The sequence below is a fragment of the Hetaerina americana genome, unplaced genomic scaffold (genome assembly GCF_022747635.1).
Source record: "Hetaerina americana unplaced genomic scaffold, ioHetAmer1.1.p SCAF_9, whole genome shotgun sequence".
In the NCBI taxonomy this organism is placed as follows: domain Eukaryota; kingdom Metazoa; phylum Arthropoda; class Insecta; order Odonata; family Calopterygidae; genus Hetaerina; species Hetaerina americana.
In genome coordinates, this window is record NW_027287538.1 from 64,025,346 (window position 1) to 64,047,328 (window position 21,983).

At 38.1% G+C, this 21,983-nt stretch overlaps 1 protein-coding gene and 1 non-coding gene across 3 annotated transcripts in view; both read right to left on the minus strand.

Annotated features, from left to right (window-relative positions):
* LOC139698891 (thyroglobulin-like) overlaps positions 1-21,983 on the minus strand; it is a 57,745-nt gene that overhangs the window by 15,457 nt on the left and 20,305 nt on the right. The window contains exons 1-10 of one of the 2 annotated variants that reach the window (XM_071597844.1): positions 7,854-7,894; positions 6,878-7,024; positions 5,127-5,348; positions 3,950-4,138; positions 3,247-3,384; positions 2,491-2,733; positions 1,853-2,092; positions 832-1,068; positions 452-604; positions 82-268 (exon numbers count right to left, since the gene is read on the minus strand). In XM_071597844.1, the coding sequence (XP_071453945.1) occupies positions 82-268; positions 452-604; positions 832-1,068; positions 1,853-2,092; positions 2,491-2,733; positions 3,247-3,384; positions 3,950-4,138; positions 5,127-5,348; positions 6,878-6,920 (1,652 nt within the window). In that variant the 5' untranslated portion in view covers positions 6,921-7,024; positions 7,854-7,894. Of the gene's footprint in view, positions 1-81; positions 269-451; positions 605-831; positions 1,069-1,852; positions 2,093-2,490; positions 2,734-3,246; positions 3,385-3,949; positions 4,139-5,126; positions 5,349-6,877; positions 7,025-7,853; positions 7,895-21,983 lie in introns of those variants that run through there. The other variant, XM_071597843.1, reaches the window with a different exon arrangement.
* TRNAN-GUU (transfer RNA asparagine (anticodon GUU)) lies at positions 6,711-6,784 on the minus strand. The gene has a single exon. It is a non-coding gene; the product is annotated as a tRNA-Asn (tRNA).

The following is a 21,983-nucleotide window of genomic DNA, read 5'->3' on the forward strand; positions in this document are numbered from 1 at the left end:
TGGAAAATATGATGGAGTTCACTATTTGCTAATGAAGTCTTTTAATAGCTCCAAAGTATTACAAATTCACTCTTCTGTTACCTTGTTCGTGGAATTTCCGTGCCAAATTCATCAACACACCAACATTGCTTTTGCCCATTGTAAATTTCACATTGCATAGCACTATATGTGCCATCAGTCAAATTACAGAGTGGAATGGGCACTGCTAAGCTCATTCCATCTTTTGATGCTTCCATTTGGGATGAAAAATCTCTCAAGTATTCACACACTGAAACAAGAATATTTTAAGCTCAGCCTTTTTCAGAGTAATTTCCATGTACAAAATTTTATAAATCAACATTACAGCATCAACCGTCCTTCAAATCCAGCTTAACTAATGAGGTTTTTGAACTGAGTGAATTATAATTAGGATGAATAAATTAGCAAGTTAGAAAGAAAATTTTGAACATACTTGTTGGTGTGCGTTCACTCTGTAGATCATCTTGAGATGCTTCATGATTACCTTCTGGATATTCTGACTGCTTTGTGTCATCCAGTTCATCTTTGTTTTCTTCATTAGAAACACTTGTGTCAGGTGATGCCTTCAAGAGCTTTCTTGCTTGACCTGAAAATCAAACAAAACATTTTAAATAAATATATCTGCATTAAAATCTTGGGTTAAAGCATTTAATATCAAATACTGTCATTTATTTATACATGTACAAGTTTAAAGTTAAAGGCTCGGGTAAAAAAACAAAAACTGCACCACAGTAAACTGAAAATCAAATGGCTTGGGTCCAAAAGAGAATAACAGTCTGACAATATAAGTAAAAATAAATAACTCGAACTCACAAACAGGCCTCAAAGATCCACAAAGAGGGTCACTAGAAGGGCAGTTGGGCAATGCTTGCTGAGTGACACATTCTTCATCTGGTTCACATTTGAAGTCTGAACATGGGTTATCCTCACATTCACATGAGGGGCAACCATCACCTGGGATAGCTTTAAATCCAAACTCACAAAGTTGGGCACAAACTCTGGTATCACAAAGGCTGCGAGAACCTGAACGAGCAGATCCCAAATCATTACCTAAAGGAAGAGGAAGGGAAGCATGATATTCAGAGATAAAATATGTAATTTATCCAAAGATTGGGTGAGCCTTTAAACATTATTGGAAGATATACAATGATGAAGTTAACTGTTGGAAGTCATGAACTACACATACCTACCTCTGAAGTTTGTATATATCCAATCACACTAAGGCTAATTGAAGTGAAAATAATTTATATTCCAATGTACTTAAACTAACCTAATGTACTTAAAAGATAAATTGTCATTATCTGAGCAGCATGGAAATTACATCACATAAAAGTGCAAACTTGCAAATTTGCTATTGTGAACAGAAAAAAAGTATAAATGTGCCTACCTGACAAATTCCATAATAGTAGTAAAAAAATCATATTGTGAATGGTACATCCAACAAGTCACATCAAATCATAATTTCCAGCCACTAGGATTTACTAATCAGAATTTTCTAAAATTGAATTGGCTAAAGTAACAAGTTTGCAAGGCAACATATGAGTCACTAATGTTCAACCAAATGGAAAGCATCTACTTTCTTATGGTAAAGGAAATACGTGCTGGTTTTCATAACATTAACAAAATCAGGGTAAATAAATTCTTCTATTCAAGAATAATACCGCATCTCTTACTTCACTGTGACTGTACATTAACTTTGGAAGTGTTAAATATAACTTGCTTGGTTCCTGGAAAGTCTGAATTAGAAAAAATTTTTAGATAGGCCCTATAGGAAAGATAGATGTAGAGATAAGAATGATAGTTGAAATTTAATTCTGATTGAAAATGTACTCACTTGGAGAAACTGTTTTCAGAGACATTGGAGCACATTTGACATTTTGAGCCGGTCCCATTGACCCATGCACTTTGACTCCTGTTGTAGGATCAACACACCAACAAATGAGACGATTTCTGCTACACTGCCGACGAAGGAAATTCCCAGTGGAGAGTGAGCACTGAGGGACATATCCCTTTCGATTTTCACGCTCTGCTTCAGAAGACAACAACTGTGCCAACATCCTCTGTTGTAGACAAACTGAAATAAAATTGGAAGAGAGATTTATTTCCCTGCATAAAAAAAATGTTAAGTGCTAATATGAATGTAAATTTTTAAATTTAAGTGTACTTCATATTAGCATGGTTTTCTTCTTTTTAGTCTTAAAAAATTAGAACTAGCCATTTACCATTAAATTATATGAGCATCATAAATATTTTTTATAAGTATAAGGCAGGTGTAAGAAAGCTGTAACTTTTGAAACCACGTATGTTTTTTGTGCTATCAATGATCTTTCATAGGTGAGTCAACATTTATGATACTCAACGTCTAATAAGAGCATGAAAACATACAAGCAATCAGCACAAGAAATGTGTGACTTAACTTAAACTTACACAGGTTTTTCTGCAGAGTTCATATTTGTCAATTAAGTTACTTACTGGTCATATTCTGAGGTGTAGTACAACGTTTTCCACAGGACTTTCCATGTCCACAGCATTTAAGTCCATTGGGACAGTGCAGATCATATTCGCAGAGAGAGCCTTCGCATATACTCCTTCCCTTTGAATCTAGTTCACTTTCTTCCTCCCTATAGAGTTCTCCCTCTTCCTCCTCTTCAGCAGGACAAGCTCCTTGCTTCTCCAACTGCATTGATGATGAGCAGCAAACACCATAGTCATGTCCTGAAAATATAAAAAAAATGTTGAAAATATGGAAGCATAACTACACCAAATAAGTTTAATAAATCTCTCCGGAATGTTTTTTCCCAACTAATGTGAAATTATTGTAATCATAACTAGTATTTCAATAGACATGTAACATTTTGGCAAAATAATTGTGAATATTCTGGCAATTTCTCTATGGAATAATGAATAGAGCAAGAATATTCAAAAAGTATAATGTGACAGTTCTCAGTGAGAACACTAAGTAAAATGTAGTAATGCCTATGCATAGGAAATAATAAATAGTCATCCAAAACTAACAGGGGATACAAAGATGAATTCAGATAAACAACATCAAAGTAACTTTTGGGTGCATTGGAAAATTAGCTTTTTTATTTCATATTCACTTGCAGAAATATGGAAGGTGAAAAATTATGACATGATCTAGGTAATTAGGGATATAACTTTTGAGGAAAAAATTGACTGGCTATAACTGTCACAAGTTAATCAAAACAAATTCAAAGGAACACTCACCTGATTGTACAAGGCACTGGAATAAGGGGGGACACTGAGGCTTCCCAGGGGTTGTTCCACAGAGAAATGGACGTTCTCCATCAACTTTCAATGGCGGCCCTAAGGGGCAAATATTGTCCAAGCTACGAGCTCTTTTGCCTGTTAACAAAATATACCATATGCAATAATTCAATTGATATGAAACTCTATTAATGAATGTCAGACCTTAAAACAGGTTGAAATGATTTCATAGCATGCTAAAGGTTACAATAGCCAAACAGCTAAATTGACAATATTTTTGTATGATGCAAAGGAATCATAATATAATGTGAACAAAAAGAATACAGTTTACTAAGAACAAAAATTTAATACAACCTAGATATGATGCATGATTTTCATTGGAAAGCTATTTCTTTCGCCAGATAATGCAATATGTTAATAAAGATATCATATTGATTTTGATAATGGTATGTCTCATGGAAACCAAGGTAATATTAAGATTTTTACAACTATTATTCAAAGTGAGCCCAAATCATTAACCTGATGATGATATAGCATGGTTAACCTAATGATCATATATCATCAGTCTAGGTTGTATCAATGTTTCATCCTTGGAATATTTCATTTTGATGTAATATGAAAACCCTCTAGTCAATGTTGCATAGTTCCTCAGTCATAAAATCACACATTGCAATGGAAAGTGAAACAGCTAACCAATACTTACAAGTAGGGATGGGAGGACAAGGCTGATATAAGCATGCTGCTTCTTCAAGCTGGCACTCAAGTGAACCTGGACAACTGACACCAGCACAAGGATCATGACACTGGCAGATTGGGCACCCATCCTCAGGATTCAATTCAAACCCATATGGACAGAGCATACGGCAGGTGTGACCCCCACATGGCCTAGGATCTGTAATACAAAACCAAAAATAATCATGGCATATTTAAAACTGAAATTCACAACAATTTGTGGATATTACTGGAAAAAAAGCAAAAAGAAAGCATTTGAAACCTCAAAAACCATTACTGCAGACACAAAGGTGTCATTAATGCAAGTATGAAAAGTTCATAAAGCAGTCTACTTATATGAACCCATAATGTACCTCCTTGCATTCCAACAATGATGCAGAGAGTAGAAATCCTTTTTAACCACACTAATGAGTGTTTACAGTGCATCATAAAGTTCAAAAATGGTTGATTACCACCATGAAACATTTCTATATGCATCTTTGTTCTCTGAAGTCCTTCTATTAAAATCATTTGCTGCAATGTGTTGTGGTGAGGCAGTAAGGTGGACAGCAATCAAATGAAGAAACATAGGATGCATTCTTAGGTCTATTTTCCATTACGAATGCAGCCATTATTTCTACCTGCATTTGACTTTACCAAAATACAGATATATACTCCTATGTATCCAGCACTTTTGATACAAATTTTGTTTACATAATATTTAATGTACCTACCATACACTAGGTGACTAAGTATTATTAAATATTTTACTTTACAAGTTACACATGTTAGTGCAGTTACCCTGTACTCTATTTCACATAATTTAATAATGTTAAGTGTATTATCCATGTTGGACTTCTATTAGAATCAGTTTTACCATGATCCATTAACCATGTTCGACTTTGGGTTACGGCATATAAAAGATTTAAGAAGACGATTTAGAGCTGTCTTAATACAATTCTATGCTGACAAGTTGCATACCCACAATATATTTACAATTGACTTGAAGTTTCAGACATAACTTTTCGGAAGTTACAAATATTCAATAAGTGACCAGTAGGAGGAAATGATTATTTGCACTGCAGATTTTGAGGACTCCTATAATTCTAAATACCCATTGCTTCTTGGAATAAATGAAATATTACTATGATTACTTAATGTCAACTTACTGCTGCAATTGACTTCACGTATAGATGGGGCTCTGGTGGCTGGGATTTCAAACCCTGCAGCATCCACGCACCAGCATGGTGTATCTTCTGTTTCCAAATCATTAAATTCACACTGCACTTTTTCAAATGCTCCATTCTGATCGCAACTTGGGACTCTCACATGATGTCTTCCTCCCAAGGCTCTAGCTCTTCTCATGGATTCAGACCTCAGTTGTTCGCAACCTTAGTTGAATTGGGAGGATAAATTAATTTTAATAATTCCTTGGGTAATATAAAATAGTTATAAATTAAATGAACTCTTAAGTGATTTGCATTACTGGACAACACTGAAAATGATTGAATATATGATCACAGCACAAAATTCATATAGGCAAATTTTGAAGGAAAACATTTTTGTGCATATATTTCTAATTAATAGGTAAGTATTATGATTTATTAACATATGGGAGGAAATGTCACATTTATATGACATTCAATGCCAACAAACTGCGAGAAAGAGGAAGTAATTTCATTTCCATAGCAGGAAAATATAATTAAACTCAGCTTTTTTTTGAAATGAACAAAAACAAGGCCAAAGCTAATGCTACATTAGATGATATTCCATACTTATATGTACATTATACTCATTACATAGCTGTGGGAGTGCCATGCAGCAACAGCATTTTAGGGTTTGAATTACAGCAGCATTTTTATTTCATTTGGCAGGATTTTATTGGCACAAGCAATCATACAATAATTATTAGTATTTTCTCAACGAACCCACGGTTGATGAGGGAATATTATAGATTGTCAATGTATCCCCGGAAGGAAGGGGCATTGTTACAAATGCAGTGATAATGGGTAACGAGAGAAAAAGGAATTGACTGTGTACACACACACTCACACATACACATAAATGTGGGCATGTGTTATGTATGATAATAATACTTTATTCATTTCGAAAAATGGTAGAACCATATTAAATGTCATCAAAATATAACTATATATAAAAGTGGGTGAGCAAATAACCAGATATATATATATATATATATATATATATATATATATATATATATATATATATATATATATATATATATATATATATATATATACCCTATTCTTGAGAATCTGGATACAGTCCAATTTCAACTGATTAGGAAGAGAATTATACAGTCGTATGTTCACATCATGAAATTTGTTTTAAATTGATGACAATCTACATTAAATAGCATTTAGATTCGCTTAACCCCTTCATACATGTAAGATTGATATGATACAAATTGTAGGACTACTGTCAATTTGGAGGAAAGCTGGTTAATTATCTCAAATAATTTGTTTATAACTGCAGCTATTGTTTCTCATAACTCACAAACAAGAAGCACCAAATGTAATGTAGCGTAATAATAATTATTGGTAGCAAACCTGATCATATTTTGTAAAATATAAATTAGAAAAAAGGATAGCTAAGAATTGGTAGTTATAGTTGTCGAAAAATAAAGTTGAGAACAGTAGAAACAACTAAATAGCATATTTCAAACAAGGAACTCATTGCGCTACATAAAAATAAATAATTGGAATAATAATTAAAGAGAAAAAAAACTTCGCCCCCGGGTGGGCTCGAACCACCAACCTTTCGGTTAACAGCCGAACGCGCTAGCCGATTGCGCCACGGAGGCCGATGAACCACATGTGCTTCAGCAGCAATTTTAAATAGACAACGGAAGTAGGGGGCATATTACTGAGTTAAGTCTGTTAAGATATACACTTACCTGTGAATAGTGGACTAACACATGCACGACCACATGGTGACATGCAGCATTTTTCTCTTCCTCTGCATTCTTCATCTATCGTACAAGGCCTCAGTGGCGAAGGGCAGACTCCCCATTGGTTTAGAGCTGGGCAATGTCCACCGCGGGCTGTTTGAATTTAAAAAGGAAAGAAACATTTACTTCTATGATTGACATAAGATAATTCGTCAATATTATGATGACATAATATATTATCATAATAATGCTGAATGAGGCATACAAGTACCGTAAAATAATAAGTTGGAGTTGAAATGCAATAGGATAGATTAGTGGGAAGGGTTAATTATCTGATTGACTAAAAAAATTAATTGGGAATATTATTGACTAAGGGAGACCGATGAGTTTCTAAACATAGTAATTCTTCAGAAAATGACATTTATTTGTTGACATGCGGGTAAATTCTGTGTCTCTGTCCTTACACCAAGGCTAAAATCGTTTTAATTATTACGACAAGGTGGCTACGCTTCAAGTAAAATAATCAAATTTATCTTTAAGTTTAACACAAAGACGGCAAAATCAATAAAGGATTGAGATTATATAATACAAGAATTTCAAGTTACTTACTTCCAATACCAAATAACCCAAACATCGGGCGAATTATTTCGTATGAACCGTTTCGTATAATTGACGAAATGGTTGGGCTTTTTTGAGATGCATGGCATCTCAAGAAAGCCAAGCATGCAATTCACTCATATCAGACGGTTCCGTTGACTATTATTATATCTATCGGCATCCGCTACATGTACGCAAAATTATGTTGTTGCAATGACTTTAGTAAGCACAAGGATAAAATACGGAATTTTTTTAACTGCAATTGGGGAAAATATTGTAAGGACCCGCTTAGGCGGTTCAAAATTCTGAGATCACATGTACGAGGCACTATACCATATAAGCAATCTTATTCGAATGCAAAACCGTTCTTTGGAAGCAAGCGTACTTTCTTTAAAAGTGACGAATCAGGACGACGAATGACGTTTTGTCCGAGCGTCATCGCGGCGGATGAGGGAGAAAACAGCGATGAGTCAAGACACAAGCTTGAAGCATATTTAGCAGCCTAACTCCAACTACAAAGCGAACTTTCACCAAACCGTCGAGGAGAAAGCTGTAAAAAGAAACTGATCCTTGATCGCTCACCTCAAACCAGTCATAGGTAAGAAATTAAAACCTTCCAAACGCGCATGCTTCCATTTCCCTTGTTCGTCCCTGAGTGGAAATGGGGAACAACATAAGAACCACATTCGCCTTGAAAATGATTGCCAGTTCTCGACAACAATGGGAGCGAGGCATGATATAGTGAAGTTGGTGACGACACCTTCTGGCGTCCTTCGGAATCAACCGATGCAAATTTCGATCATTTTCTGCCGCAAGCTTTCGCAACACTAACAGCAAAATTGATGTTCCGAATGACAATTAACCCTCTGGCCGCCGTCTCTTCTTACAAAATTAATCACGTTCGAAATGTTTTCGCTCGGAAGTCCTTCCATATTGGAGTTGGCTTGCCCGTCTGTGACGCCTTGATCATTATAAAAACAGATATGACTCATGACCAAGAGGACGCAATATGAAACTGATGGGAACGGGATTCCCCGCTAGAGATACAGTGGTATAGGAGCCTCGAGTGGAAATCCGCGTGGGGGTGATCGCCTCTTGTTACAATTCTACGCATGAAACCCATGCTATCCTCCTTCCGGATCTAACCATCGCACAAAGAATGTTCCCAGGATGAATTCACCGATTCAAAACACTGAAAGGTCAAAAGCTGGCTTTTTCCCTTCCCGGTTAGATATTTTCAAGTTCAGGTTTCCGTTGACGGAGTAATTATAGATTTCTGTAATCGCATGCGCACTCTGTTTACTTAAGGTTTTTTATGCCCATTCCACCAGGACCTTTAAAAGTAAGTCTCGTGGATTTTCAATTCAAGATTGGTCACGTACACACCTTCAGCATCTAAGAACGCCATTGGTCACATTATGTCAATGTTTACAATTACGTCACTATAAAACGCAATACCAAATTTTGCGGAATAGCACGTTTGAGCGTTGTTAGGCTTCCAACCCAATCATAAGCCCACCATTTTCAATCACGCATGGGAACGTGGGTGTCGTATCGTGGCGGCCATAGTAAGCGTATGAGTATTTGGAGTGTCAAGATACTCGTAAATGACCGGCAAGATCTTCAGTTCCCTCCCAGCATGCCGATATTACTCCACGTAAAACTAAAAAGTTTATTCAGTTCAAACCTTCTGCTCTTACGATCCATCATTCAGTGAGTGTCTCAGAAATAATTTTACACTGGAAAAGTTTGAGAATGTCCTATATAATTATATTAAGGATTAATCGATGGGTAAGTGGTGTGTTTCTGAAGTACTTACGACACTAATGGTGTTCGGTTTAATAGCGAGGCAAAACGAAGCATAATTTTGCTCTGTAAACAAATAAATTCACATTCCTTTTCAGTCTCCTATTAAGTTTTAGAAGTACTTCTGGGGAGGAATTTTTGTGTAGGTGTGCATATATTAACAGCCTTTTGAAAAATTTCAGATACATCATTTAACAGTTTATAAGTGACAACATAGACGTGAAACATCAAGCTAAATTGTTGCTTTTATAATTCCAACCTAAAACACCATTCAACATTAAGGTAAAATGCCAAGTAATGATAGCCACGAAATGAAAGATTTTCACGAATACCTCCATAAGTAGTAATTTATCATTAAAATATTGTTAAAAGATAATTGGGTAGCCGCAAATCTTTGTTACCATAATTCGTAACAAATTTGAAATATTTATTCGCTGTGGTTCTAGTGCATTTCCCCTGTATTTCAGCCGTCCAGATGTGACTTAATCCTAAATCCGACGTTGAAAACTTGTATGTGTTGACACTAAGAAAATACTCTGCATTTTCATAAACTAATAACGAAACAATGCCATTTCATTTGAACTATGAAATCAACAGACGAATAAATTGCATAATTTTCAAGTCACGCATACTTGAGACAACATTAATTCATTTTTAATTACTACTCCTTCATCATCATACAAATGTCATTATATATCTTTTGATTTCAAAAATGCAAGACCTGAAAAACGACGTTTGTTCGTATATTTCATTACACAACGCAGAAAATAGGTTGGAAAATACACTGATAATTGTTTGTTTCTTTTCAAGTATCATTTAATTCGGAGGGGAAAATAGTATTTTCTCTCACAAGAGGAGGGTTTGCACATTAACGGGTATTGACGTTGGTCAGACCGGCGAGTTGAGGGGGAGGGCGACTGAGGCTCCGGTAACGCCATCCACCCGCGCAATATTGCGCAGCAGCACCCTCATTGTTAGCTAAGCCTTTGTCGCACGTCTGTCTGTCTGAGCAGCATATTATTTTGAAACGACGACTAACGAGGATCATCACGAAAGTACAATAGGAATTCGACGGCTTGCTCTTAATGGTTTTAAAATAATAACCCTCGAGACACGCTCCTATTATTTTACACTACATAGATAATTAATTTAATTGACTTGACCTTCAAAGGAGGAGCCGTGCCTTACAGGATGTCTCTCCACGCTTCGGATGACACGAAGAGAAATTCAACACGACTTCCGTTTTGGGGTGGATTTGAAAACATGAACGTTTCACCTGTTTGTGAATGCGGGCGCAGTTTACTGGTCGCGGAGCTCTCGAAAGGAGATGGATATCATTTCCGAGACTATATATATTTTTCCTCTCTTCAGCCAGATCATCTCCAGAAATTTCGTATTTCATTCGACCCAATGGAAAATCTAGCCCAGTTGTAACGCAATCGAAGGTCAAAAGGAAAAGTAAAGACAATCAGTTCCCACAGTGGTGCGGAAAAAAAGGAAATGGGTCCTGAGAGGGAATGCCCACATGACTCCGCCATTATCTCCAGCACAACAACGCATTAGTTCCCAGCATTGTTACGTCATTGCCAGTTGTCGTTACGAAACATAGTACCCGATGAACGGCCTTGACAGATGACAAAACCGATTTCGTAAAATGTGCGGCATAAATAATAACCCTGCAAACCCATACGGGTAGAATGCGTTCGGCTATGCATCGGAAAGTGATATACTCGTACTTGTTCGTATATACCTTTGAAAAACCCATCTAAAAATCAAGCGGTGATATTTTATGGTCACCATAACTTCGCGGAAATCCGAACGGGAGCCACAAAATGGACACCCTCTCCAGAATGTGCGAATTTCACGGGACAATGTTTAGAGCGAACTAAGTTCTCCTATGAAAATCAACCACCCGTTTGATTACTGTAAATGGTCAATTGTCATGGCATGAGATTCACAGCATTTCCCACCATGACAGAACTATTGCAAATTTCATTGAATAAATCATAAATTACCCGGAAAATCTGTAAAAAATTAGCTTAAATATCTGTTTTAGCCTTAACAGATGCGGGATTGGAAAAAAAAGTATAGATTATTTCAAGTCAATGAAACAATCTCCCATAAATGTCAACACAGAGTTGGTAGCCATGAAAACTCTGAACTGGCCAAGTGAGAGTGCGTCTCCCAGAGCAAAGCACTGATATCGGAGGACCATAACGACTTAATTCAATTGTGATTTTAATTTCAATCAATACATAGCCTCCGAAAACCAGCAGCGATTTCACAAATTTTGATATCATAATAACACAACTTTATTTATCTTGCGCCTTTTACTTATTTTTCAAATCCTTTTCTGCGCCGTCTCATTTTAATGCTACACTCTAAAGAGGAAAATCTCCGAGTAAGGCTCGATTCTTCAGCGATGAGGCAGGAGTAGGCATCTGAGCAACAATATAAAATACCTATTTTTTTTTTAACAGCGTGGTTGATTTTCTCCTGATGAATCACTATAGAAAGTGCATGAGTATTTGACGTAATTCGCGGAAAAGTGGTCCAATAGCGTGTCGGACGACCTCGGAATAGCCGTGCAATGCAGTGGGAGGGGAATAAAGGAATAAAACATTAATTATTGAGATCAACGTATGTAATCAACATGAGCTCACTTCGACCGCAATCGGTGAAAACAACACGGAGATCAGTGGATCACAGAGAATCACGAAGAATTACGGAGAACATTCAGGGGATCAGTTACACTTCAAATCATCGGAAATCACTGAGTAAATAGCGAATCCACGACTACAGGATTTATTCTGTCATATCATCATCATTACATGATTATCGAAATCATATCCATCGTTCATTGTACACACCGCCCTCGTGTATACGAGTATATTGTGAGGTAATCTACCGGTTAAGGTAGGTTTTTGGATGGACACAGATACTAAATAAAACATTTTGTGACTCCTAACAAAACACAAAATCCAAGCATCCTATCCTATATCAGGGATATCTGAGTACTTTCATCTCTGAGTACTTTCTTCCTCCCTTCATGCCGTCCAACATCCCTATCCTGTTCCTTCCCTTTCCTCGTTTGCCTAACATTCTCCCCTTAATTACTGTCTTCAACATCCCGCTGCCGGTCAATACCCCTTCATCCACTTTTCCTGTCTCCATAGAATTTCTCCCTACAAACCCCTCTCTTCGCCCACCATACCAAGTACTTCCTCATTTGTTTTCTTCTCTGCCCATTTCACCTCCATTTTTCTACACACCCACATTTCAAAAGCCTCCAGTCTACGCCTATCCTCCCGCTTCAATGACCACGTTTCCGCGCCGTACATAACTACACTCCATATCAAAGTTTTTACGATTCCTTTTTTAATATCCTTACTCAACGACCCTGTCATCAACTCCCTCCTCCTTGTGAAAGCCTCTTTGCCTAGCGCAATTCTTAGTAAACTTCAAAAATTCTTCGATAGTAATTTTATATTTTCTGAAAAAAATTAATTCCAGCCGAGTTGATTGAAACTACTGGTCTTTGGGGAGACAACGATTTTAGCTATTTCAGTCAGCCCTTTGCCAAACTAAGGTTCCGATCGACTTCGGATCAAACCGACCTGATTGGCCGGATTAAAGAGCTTTTTAACTTCCAGAGCAAACGAAAAAATCAATAAGTCAATATATTTTATTTTATCAATGCTCGGTGCGAATCTCGATATTTCCTTCATCCTAATTTCAACCATCAGCCTTCCTTTTACAGCTTCCAAATCAGGCGATTCTTCTTTCCTCTAGACTTCACTTTCTCTACCACAAAATCCATATCTCGAACCATTCTAGCATGATTTTCATCAACGTAAAGCCAAAACGCATTTGATATTAAATCGTTTACATCCACTCAGTACAAAAATAAAGTAGCAAGTATTCCATCAAATAACTGACAAAGGAATAAACCAATTGAATCACGAATGTTGCCATTTTTCACCATTTTTAAGGGGTTTTATTTTGTGGAATTAAATTTCTAATGAGACTATGAAATCGCATAATTCTAAAAATATATTCTTTTTACATCAGCAATCAATTAAATACAAAACGAAGTTTTAATGATCTTCATTTAATTTTCCGCAATTTTTTATCTTAACATTCTTGGTGACCAGTTCATAACGCACTTGAGGCACTTTTCACAGAAAGGCATTGCTTCAAATCCGTTCTCTTTTTATGGCCGCCTCAAACCCCGAATAAAGTGTTTTTGATGGGTTTAGATTGGGGCTGGGTCTGGAGAGTGCTACCTAGTCTAAAAATAGATAAAAACGAGGTAGAACATTGAACTACCTTCTTTAGCAAGAGTAGAAGTAACAATATTTCTGATTGTTTATGCTTCACTACTGAAATTTGGTAGTTAATTAGAGTATACTGCTCTCTTATTTCCATGGAGTAAGAGTCTTCGAGTCAGGAGCGTGTGGTGGAACATGGATTTCAGGTAGTAAATTTCAGAGCAGCAAGAAATGCAATTTCGTCGCATTTAACTCGCGACAAAATTTCGATTGAGGGTGACTTCAATCGGGCGAGTTTCAAAAATGCTCAACAACTTTCGACAAACTCTTCATGAAAAGTACAATTTCGTTCTTGCCCACCTGTCAATAGATATTTCCGTTCGCAAATGTGGGAAATAAGGTATACTATATGTTTAGACTCATGCTCCGCAGGTCCCGAAGGCGTCTCTTCTAAACTCTCACAAACCTCCACTGCTTAGATATTCAATTAACGTCGTGAAAGAAGCGTCAGCCGCAGTCAGGTCCAACGCTTATTCACACACGGGCACTCAAAAGACACCATGCCGACTGGCCGCGGAAGGATATATCGTATAGCCGTCTGCAAAGAGAAAACCCATCTTGATTTCTGAAACTTTGCCAAGAATGTATTCAAATTTCGCCCTTGTATTGCAGGAAGTGCCTGGAACGTGATTCGAAAATTGTAACTTCTTTCCTACATCTGAAAAGATCAAATTTTGAGAAGCCTTTAAAAAATACCTAAAATCTCACATAAACTACCATTGAAGTCATTCTAATTCATAAACTAAGCAACACTAAACTATGCAGCTTTAGGAGTCTATGACGTTACGATTTCACCGACGAAAGCATCAATAGGATTGATACGACTGGAACAGAAAATTGTGAACATCGCTGTTTACGATGACCTTTAAAATTCTCCAGACATCCACCATGAATGATATTAATGTATAATTTGACCTTACGATCCACAGGGCGTTGAACATGCGCACGGTATATCTTAAAGAAGCTCTCTGGAATGCAGTCAATGAGGTATAACAAGTCGGGATGAGGATTACGATTGTTCGATTGATACCATGATTAACATAAACACGCATTCATTTGGCGGAAACAATGAATAAATAAATATAAAAAATGCTGCTTCCATTGAATATTATTCTACCTACCACAATTAAAAATTAGAAGCTCCTTACACCTGCGAAATTAGGGCCCATCTTAAAACCATAATGTATATTTTATGTTTGTAAGTGCATTCAACATGAGAAACATGAATAACAAAATCGATATTGAACTATCTACGAACTATGAACGAGTGCCAAACTTGCGTTACAAATTAAAATAAAATGGTTTTGAAAACGAGATATTTGGGCCACAGTTTGAATATTATAACCGAAACGATCACGAATAGTTCTTCAAACAGATTATTCTCTGATGGCCTGACAGTTCTCGAAATATGGCATTAGTTCAGATTCTGAGTACAGATATTTTAAAAATATTTTTTCATGAGGGACCCTATAGAATTTTTGAATATTTTTGTGAGTAAAAATCTTCTAGTCATTATTTATTTCCAAAAGATGTTCGGTTATGCTTCTAATGCAATGCTAAGAAAATTCCTAATATTGTCTCTGCTGAGCTTTCCGATCCTTCGCGACACATCTTTTATCGACTTCGGAGTGACTTTTCGGAGTAACGACGAATTATTGTCACGGAAAGACGGAGCACTCTGTTTTCTGGGTATAAAATTCCCCACTTCGATAGGAATCTTTCAACAACAGATGTTGTGCCTGGAGGCCGCAGAAACGGGATACATTCTAGTCAGCGGCTTACAGATAATATCGTTATGAAATGTTTCCTTGGACAACTGATGATGAGCCACTTCACCAATGGAAATTAATGTTAAATATTTATCAATAAATGCATTTCGTATTGATGTAACTTTGGATGGATTTCGTTTTGCAGTAAATTTAAATATGGATGTATTTAGTTGCGGATGTGAATAGTTTATCCATTTTAATGGAATAAGTATTACGCTATCAGTTTCACTTCCAGAGATCTTTTCAATGATCCTTTAAGTATAGAAGAGGATTTAATCCGTCCCTCACGATCACCTGATATGAATAAAAGAATATTCACGACTAAGAATGCCACTAATCTATGCCTGACATGGCTCATTCATTGAAATATCGAAAAGCAGAACTAATTATGTTCTCACCGTAAATTATATATTTTATAAAAGTTGCATATATTAGGGACTTCAATGGCTTATCTACAGGGGTAATCTAATAAAATATTCACTAGAGTTTCCAGAAATAATACGTTCTAAATAGAATGGTTTGAGGCGTCACTTTGTGGAACCTCTGTAAGTCGAAACCTAGGTCGTGTTTAATAAAATATATGTGGAATAACTAAGTATTTCTTTTCCGATAATACATTCTGGTTGATGGTGAGGTATTCGTGGAAGGGGATATCACCTGAAAATATAAATGTCACAGCTACTCACAACTATGGCTTAAGACAACTTTCTCTAAGCCTATGAATAGTTCTGCGAATCATTACAACTTTCTAAAAGTAAAACGAATTTATCCTAAAGAGAGACAGGAAGCTGTACCTCTGCAGCTTTTGCAAACAGAAAGTACAAACGAACATTTTAAAACAAAACAGATGAAAAGGTAAAACCTAGAGCATGTAAATAATTACAAAATCAAAAAATTGACAAATAACTGGCTTCCGATAAAAACAAACTTTTTTTATATTTACTTCCAGTCAGTTTCTTAGCAATCAAAAATGTCAGTCCCATTAGCTCGTCCATGCTTTCTCGGAGATGTATCATAATTGCGAAACTATTGCACGAGATCTGTTACTTCACGGTGGGGAAGATATCCATCGAGTGGAATGGGTGAAATGCTGAAAGTAGATAAACTCTTATGGGAAAAACCGTCAAGATTTTGAAACAACGTCTCCTTTGTGAGGTTTGACCGATTTAGTTTCAAGCGGATGAACTTATGAAAGGTGTGTGTACTCATAACAATCTTCAACAAACGCAGTGAAACCGAGAAATTTAGAACGAAGGAGTATACGAAAGAGACCGAGGCTTCCTCCCTCGAAAAAAAAAGAGAGAGAGAGAGTCGAAATTATCCATCCATTGGTGTTATCTGTGAAGTCAATTTAGCTCTGTCCTAACGTTCCACATTCGCTTCATTTTCTTACTTCTGTTTCTGTGAACCAATGGAAACTAGGTGCAAAAAAATATGCACCTTTATTCACACGTGCATTCCTAGCTAATTATTTTGACGGAGGTGTTTTCAGCCGGAAATGACAGAAGTGGAACACTCAAATGTATGACAAACATTTTCGGGAAAATCGACGTTTCGTGACCCATTTCATGAAAAATATCGACGCCTGGGCGGCCATTATGACGAAGCAAACCACCAAACAGAAACTTTCTTTTTCGTGTTGACCACCTCCAATAAAAAAAGCGTTCATGTGTTATCTCGTTAAAAAGATATAAAATATGTTTCCTTGATTTTTGGAACGTTTACATTTGGATATTTATTCACGCATTCACTCTAATTAAAGAAAACTTTAAATGCAAATAATTTATTCACACCCTAAGGCTTCGCAGTGGCCAGAAAATAAAGAATACGATGGATTAGAGAATAGAAGCTATTACTACTAATTCGAACCGACGCCAATTAAACCAGAAAATTGATTCGCCTAAATGCCTAAAATGAAACCTATGGATCACTATGAATTTTCATTTTTCGATCTGAAAACAAAGGCGTCGTATTTCAGTGGGTAGAGCGTTGGTCTACTAACCAGAAGGGCCGGGTTCAATTCGTAGTAGACCCTTACCTTCACAGAGGCTGTGTCATTTTTCTGTTACCAGATCCTCATACTAAAAAAAAATTACAGGTGGCACAGGGAAATGAATTGTCCCTACCCAAATGTGTAAATTTCATCCGTCGTATAGGGTATCGTATCATGTGAGCTCTACACTCACCTATCAAACCTAAATTCGGGTGGATTATTGTGATTTAACTTAAAAGTATATAGCTCACAAGTAAGTGAGATAGGAAAATCCCTAATTTGAAATATTGCTTCGTAATTCATACTTATTGTGGCTACTTCATTCTGTATGCATTTGCACATTTATCGGAATGATTTTAAGAAAAAATAAGCGAGAGCTGTTGTCCGCTGAAACCAAATTGTTGCTCAAATCAAATAATTCAAGTGTTTTCTCTTAATCCAAAGGTTAAGCAAATACTTATTATTCACATTTTTCGATTAGAAAATAATTTCAAAGTTTTTTTATAAATGTCAAATTCAACGCGCAATCCATAAATCAAGTTATGAGACACTTAAGGTTCAAGATTGAATATAAAGATGGATACGCTTTTAAACTGTAGCATATGCTGAATTTCAATGTTTGTAAGGTTGCATTGCAAACTTGATGGTTAAATGCAAATGATATTTTTATACACAGCGCTTGCCTTAAAGTAGCTCAGCAAAACTTTTCAAATGTTTTCTGAACCGTTGACATTATCCATGGATAACCTAATATTAAATTGACGCTCTATTAAAAAAGGAAGAAGGGGGGGGGGAAAGGTACAAGGATTGTTGAAAAAAAACAAGAACACGCAATCTCTTCCTTAGCGTAGCTACCGAGAAAAAAAACCGAGTTTCTTTCGTCAATCGTTTACGTTCGTGCTTTGCCCCAAAAGCCTCGCATCCGCTTCGGAAATTCCAACCCTTCCTCTAGGCAGGAATAACCTCTCAAAGCCGAGAAAAACGACGACGACACGAGAAAAGGAGTCCAGAGGAGGGTGAAGAATTCGTCGGACGTTTTACGATGAACACGACTCAAGTCTCAAGAGAAGTGAAAAACCTTGCAAGAAAAATATCGAGGGGCATTAGGTGGGGAAATGGGGAGGTGTGTTCAATCTGTTCCGAATATCATCACGGGATTACATTAAAATGTTAGGATATCTTGGTAAGAAATTGTTCGTAAGATTATGCATAAACTGTCAGAGTTAACACGGCTCGCACTGCTTTTGGAAATGATGAGAGAGAAGCCAAACCATTTGCAGCAAGATTTTCATAAACCTGATTTCCAATTGCAAGCGCGCGCGCGCTACAGCCGTGGGTCTGAAAGGCTTTTATCAAACTTAAATATGCCATGAGTTTACCTCGTGCCAAGCCCTACGGCGTGAGAAATCACATACCATTTAGGTTGAGAGAGCCAATAACTTTCACTGTGCCATCTACGCCTTCCCATAAAGTTCCGGTATCCCGAGAAGCACAAATCACGGAGTGAGTGTTGGAGGCATCGTACGGATTTGAAACGGGGAACTGCGGTAAGCTCTACCCACTAGAGGGCGACCTGACCGAACCTCTATGGGGATAAATATAAAACCATTAGTTATACATTAGTTACGATATATTACCCCATAATAATTATTTAGCTTGTCACTTTGCCATATATTAAAACCAGGTTTTCGCCGTAGGACATTCGCTGAAACATTAAGTCAATTGATTTGCTTCAGAGAGCACAATGACGAGAATTTTCGCCCGTTTGGGCTCGCACTCCTTCCGTAAACTAAGAAGAGCGATAAAGACATCACTAATGAGGGTCAAAAGAAAAGCAATGAGGGAGATTAAAAGGATTGATTTTTCATAAGAAGGGATGGAGAGGAGAGGGAGATGTTGAAAGACTGACTCACTCGAACTCACCAGACCGACCGCCCCAACAAGAACCTCCACCCAACGCCGACCTTCCCACGTCTAGGTGCATTTTCTAACGGTAAATGCGTCATTCATCCACCCCCCACCCCCGGATGTCCCTACTGCTGCCCCTTCCTCTCCGAACATCGCCGGCATAAAACTCGGCGAGGAGAGCCGACCTGCAGCGGCTCTCCCCCTTTCAACCCTCCTCTTTCGCTCCCTCCCCTCAGCTTTCCCCACCCCCACGGCACGGCACATCCGTCTCGACGCCCCCTTCCACCAGCAATATCCCGCTAGACGCGATCCCCACACCCCCGGCAACCGCATGACACAAACCCCCACTAGCCCAGTCTCCGCATCCCACACGCGGCCACCTACATAAGGACGCTTGTTACGCATGGATGTGTACACACACACAGACGTCGAAACCCTAGACATTTTTTACGTGATTCCACCAATCTAGCCAATGTCATATTTGTCAAATGAACCGATGCATGCAATTAAGCAAGTTTTTAGCTTCGCCACCATATTTCTAGAAACAATCCGATTCACGGTCAAGCTGACTGTTTTTATTTGAATTTGCACACTACGCAAATCTTCAAATGTTTTCCTTTTCCTAATGTTAATGAAACGCGATGTAAGCGAGCAATCGTATTTGCCAGTGAGAGCATAACGGGACGGATAACGAAAAAAGTAACAGGAGTAATTGTGGGGAAAAAATGATGCGATTGGTTGCGTATTTAACACCGTCATCAAATTACTCAAGTCCCATTGCAGTTTGAGTTTAGTAACCGTGCTATTACAAGCAGGACTGTCGAATGCTGGGAACATGGTCCAACCATTAGCGAAAGCAAAAGAACTTGTTCACAATATCCAGTTCAAAAATATTAGGCTAAAAATTTGGGGCCACAATCAAAAGACAGTTACTTCCTACCCAAGTGGGTAAATGAGTCTAAATTGTCTCACGCCTTGGGAAGTTTTTCCAGAAACTCCCTTGCTAACGACCATTGAAGCCCAACCTTTTGTTCAAATGAAAACCTGAAACTTGTTGAGATGCGTAAAATGATAAGGCGATCGGCATAATTCGATTTTTTTTCTCATTAGCATGACAGTATGAAATCAAATTACCGACTGATCGAAGTTCTCCACCGCTCTGCACTACTCGCAGACAGATATCGGATAAATGTTTGGTCCTCGAGGACGAATATCTTTCTTGGTCTAAATGCAGGTACCCGAAAACACGACTTACGTGCTCCTACGGCACGTAACAGTTGGCTGAAGACAAGAGTAGAGGGAATATTTAACGGGTTGGACTACGGACTACCCCCAGATAATGGCAGGGGTGAAAATAAATATACAAGTATAAACAGGGGGAACATTGACCTGGGATCTGCCTTAACCAACCAGGGACATATAGTTGTTGTCCAGGATGTTATGAAAATAATAGACTCTAAACCCACAAGGCTAAATCTTGCCGGGTTTCCTGCCGAAATGCCTTCATTCAAACGCACGCTCGAAGGGCGAGGGAGCCCACCCGGCCTCTCCGGGTTTAAGGTCGACAGAGCGCGGCCGCATATTCGTACGGTAGGGGGTTGAGTGAAGGGGAGGGGGACAGAAGAGCGGAGACCCGTTACAATCTCCCCAGAAAACACAGGCGTCTGCGGAGGCGTGCTCGCCTGCTCGCTCGCTTCCCGAAGCGGGCTGGAAAAGAGAGGGCGCATGGTCAGTAGGCCTGTGGGTCATTGTGCGAAAGGTGCGAACCAACCAAGCTGGGTGATCGAATTCCGTGGGAAGGTCGCATCCGCGACGCCCACCAAGGCGCAGTCCATTCACGCGAACAATAGGTGAGGGGGAGGGGAGCGACGCAGGGTACGCATACTACTACTATTTACGAGTTCAACACTCGCGGGGATCTTTGGCCGAGGCCTGAGGTCCCTCATGGGGCGGCCGGCTAGGTTCCCAAGGGTGCGGACGTCTTTCCCGCGGTTGTTCCCCTCTTGCCATTCCCATGAATAATGGAAGCTGGCGTGGGAATTTCAGGCAGTCTGAAGAAGCTATGCTCTTTTGTTGACTTTTTGAGGAGACAATGGGAGATCCATTATGAAGCACTTAAGGGTATTCCCAAATTTTGGAGGGCCATCGCGACAAGCGTGTGCATAAATATATGCACGCCGTTTCCCTGAACACTAACGGAGGGTTAACGTGGAAACCCCCTCTGAATGAATGGGAGAGGTTTCCGATTGATAATCCACTAACGCCCTTGGGAGGTGAATAATTGCGCCTGTATTGTCTCGAAATGTATTTAACTATGATTTTAATCTCTCCTTCATCAAAATATTTCATCATGAAAATTGCTATTTATTTATCATAGAACGTTCGCCAGGCGGCTGAGTCAAGTTTGCAATTCAGGGATAAGAAATTTCAAGTATTTTCGACCCTGAAATTAATAAATGCCATCCTCATACGAAAGTAAACGTCTACAGCAAATAATTCTCATTTATCAGTAAGAATATTATACGACTGATACGTAATATTACCGCATATAATTACTTGCAATTTTCAGTTACCACTCTCTTGACACATTTTTGTTTTTGAGACAAGTTAAAAATTTACACAAGTAATTTTTCCACGAAGGATAATGGAACAGAAGGATAATGGACACTGTCCGACCGCGGTAGGGGTGAAAATATTCAGTTAAAAAT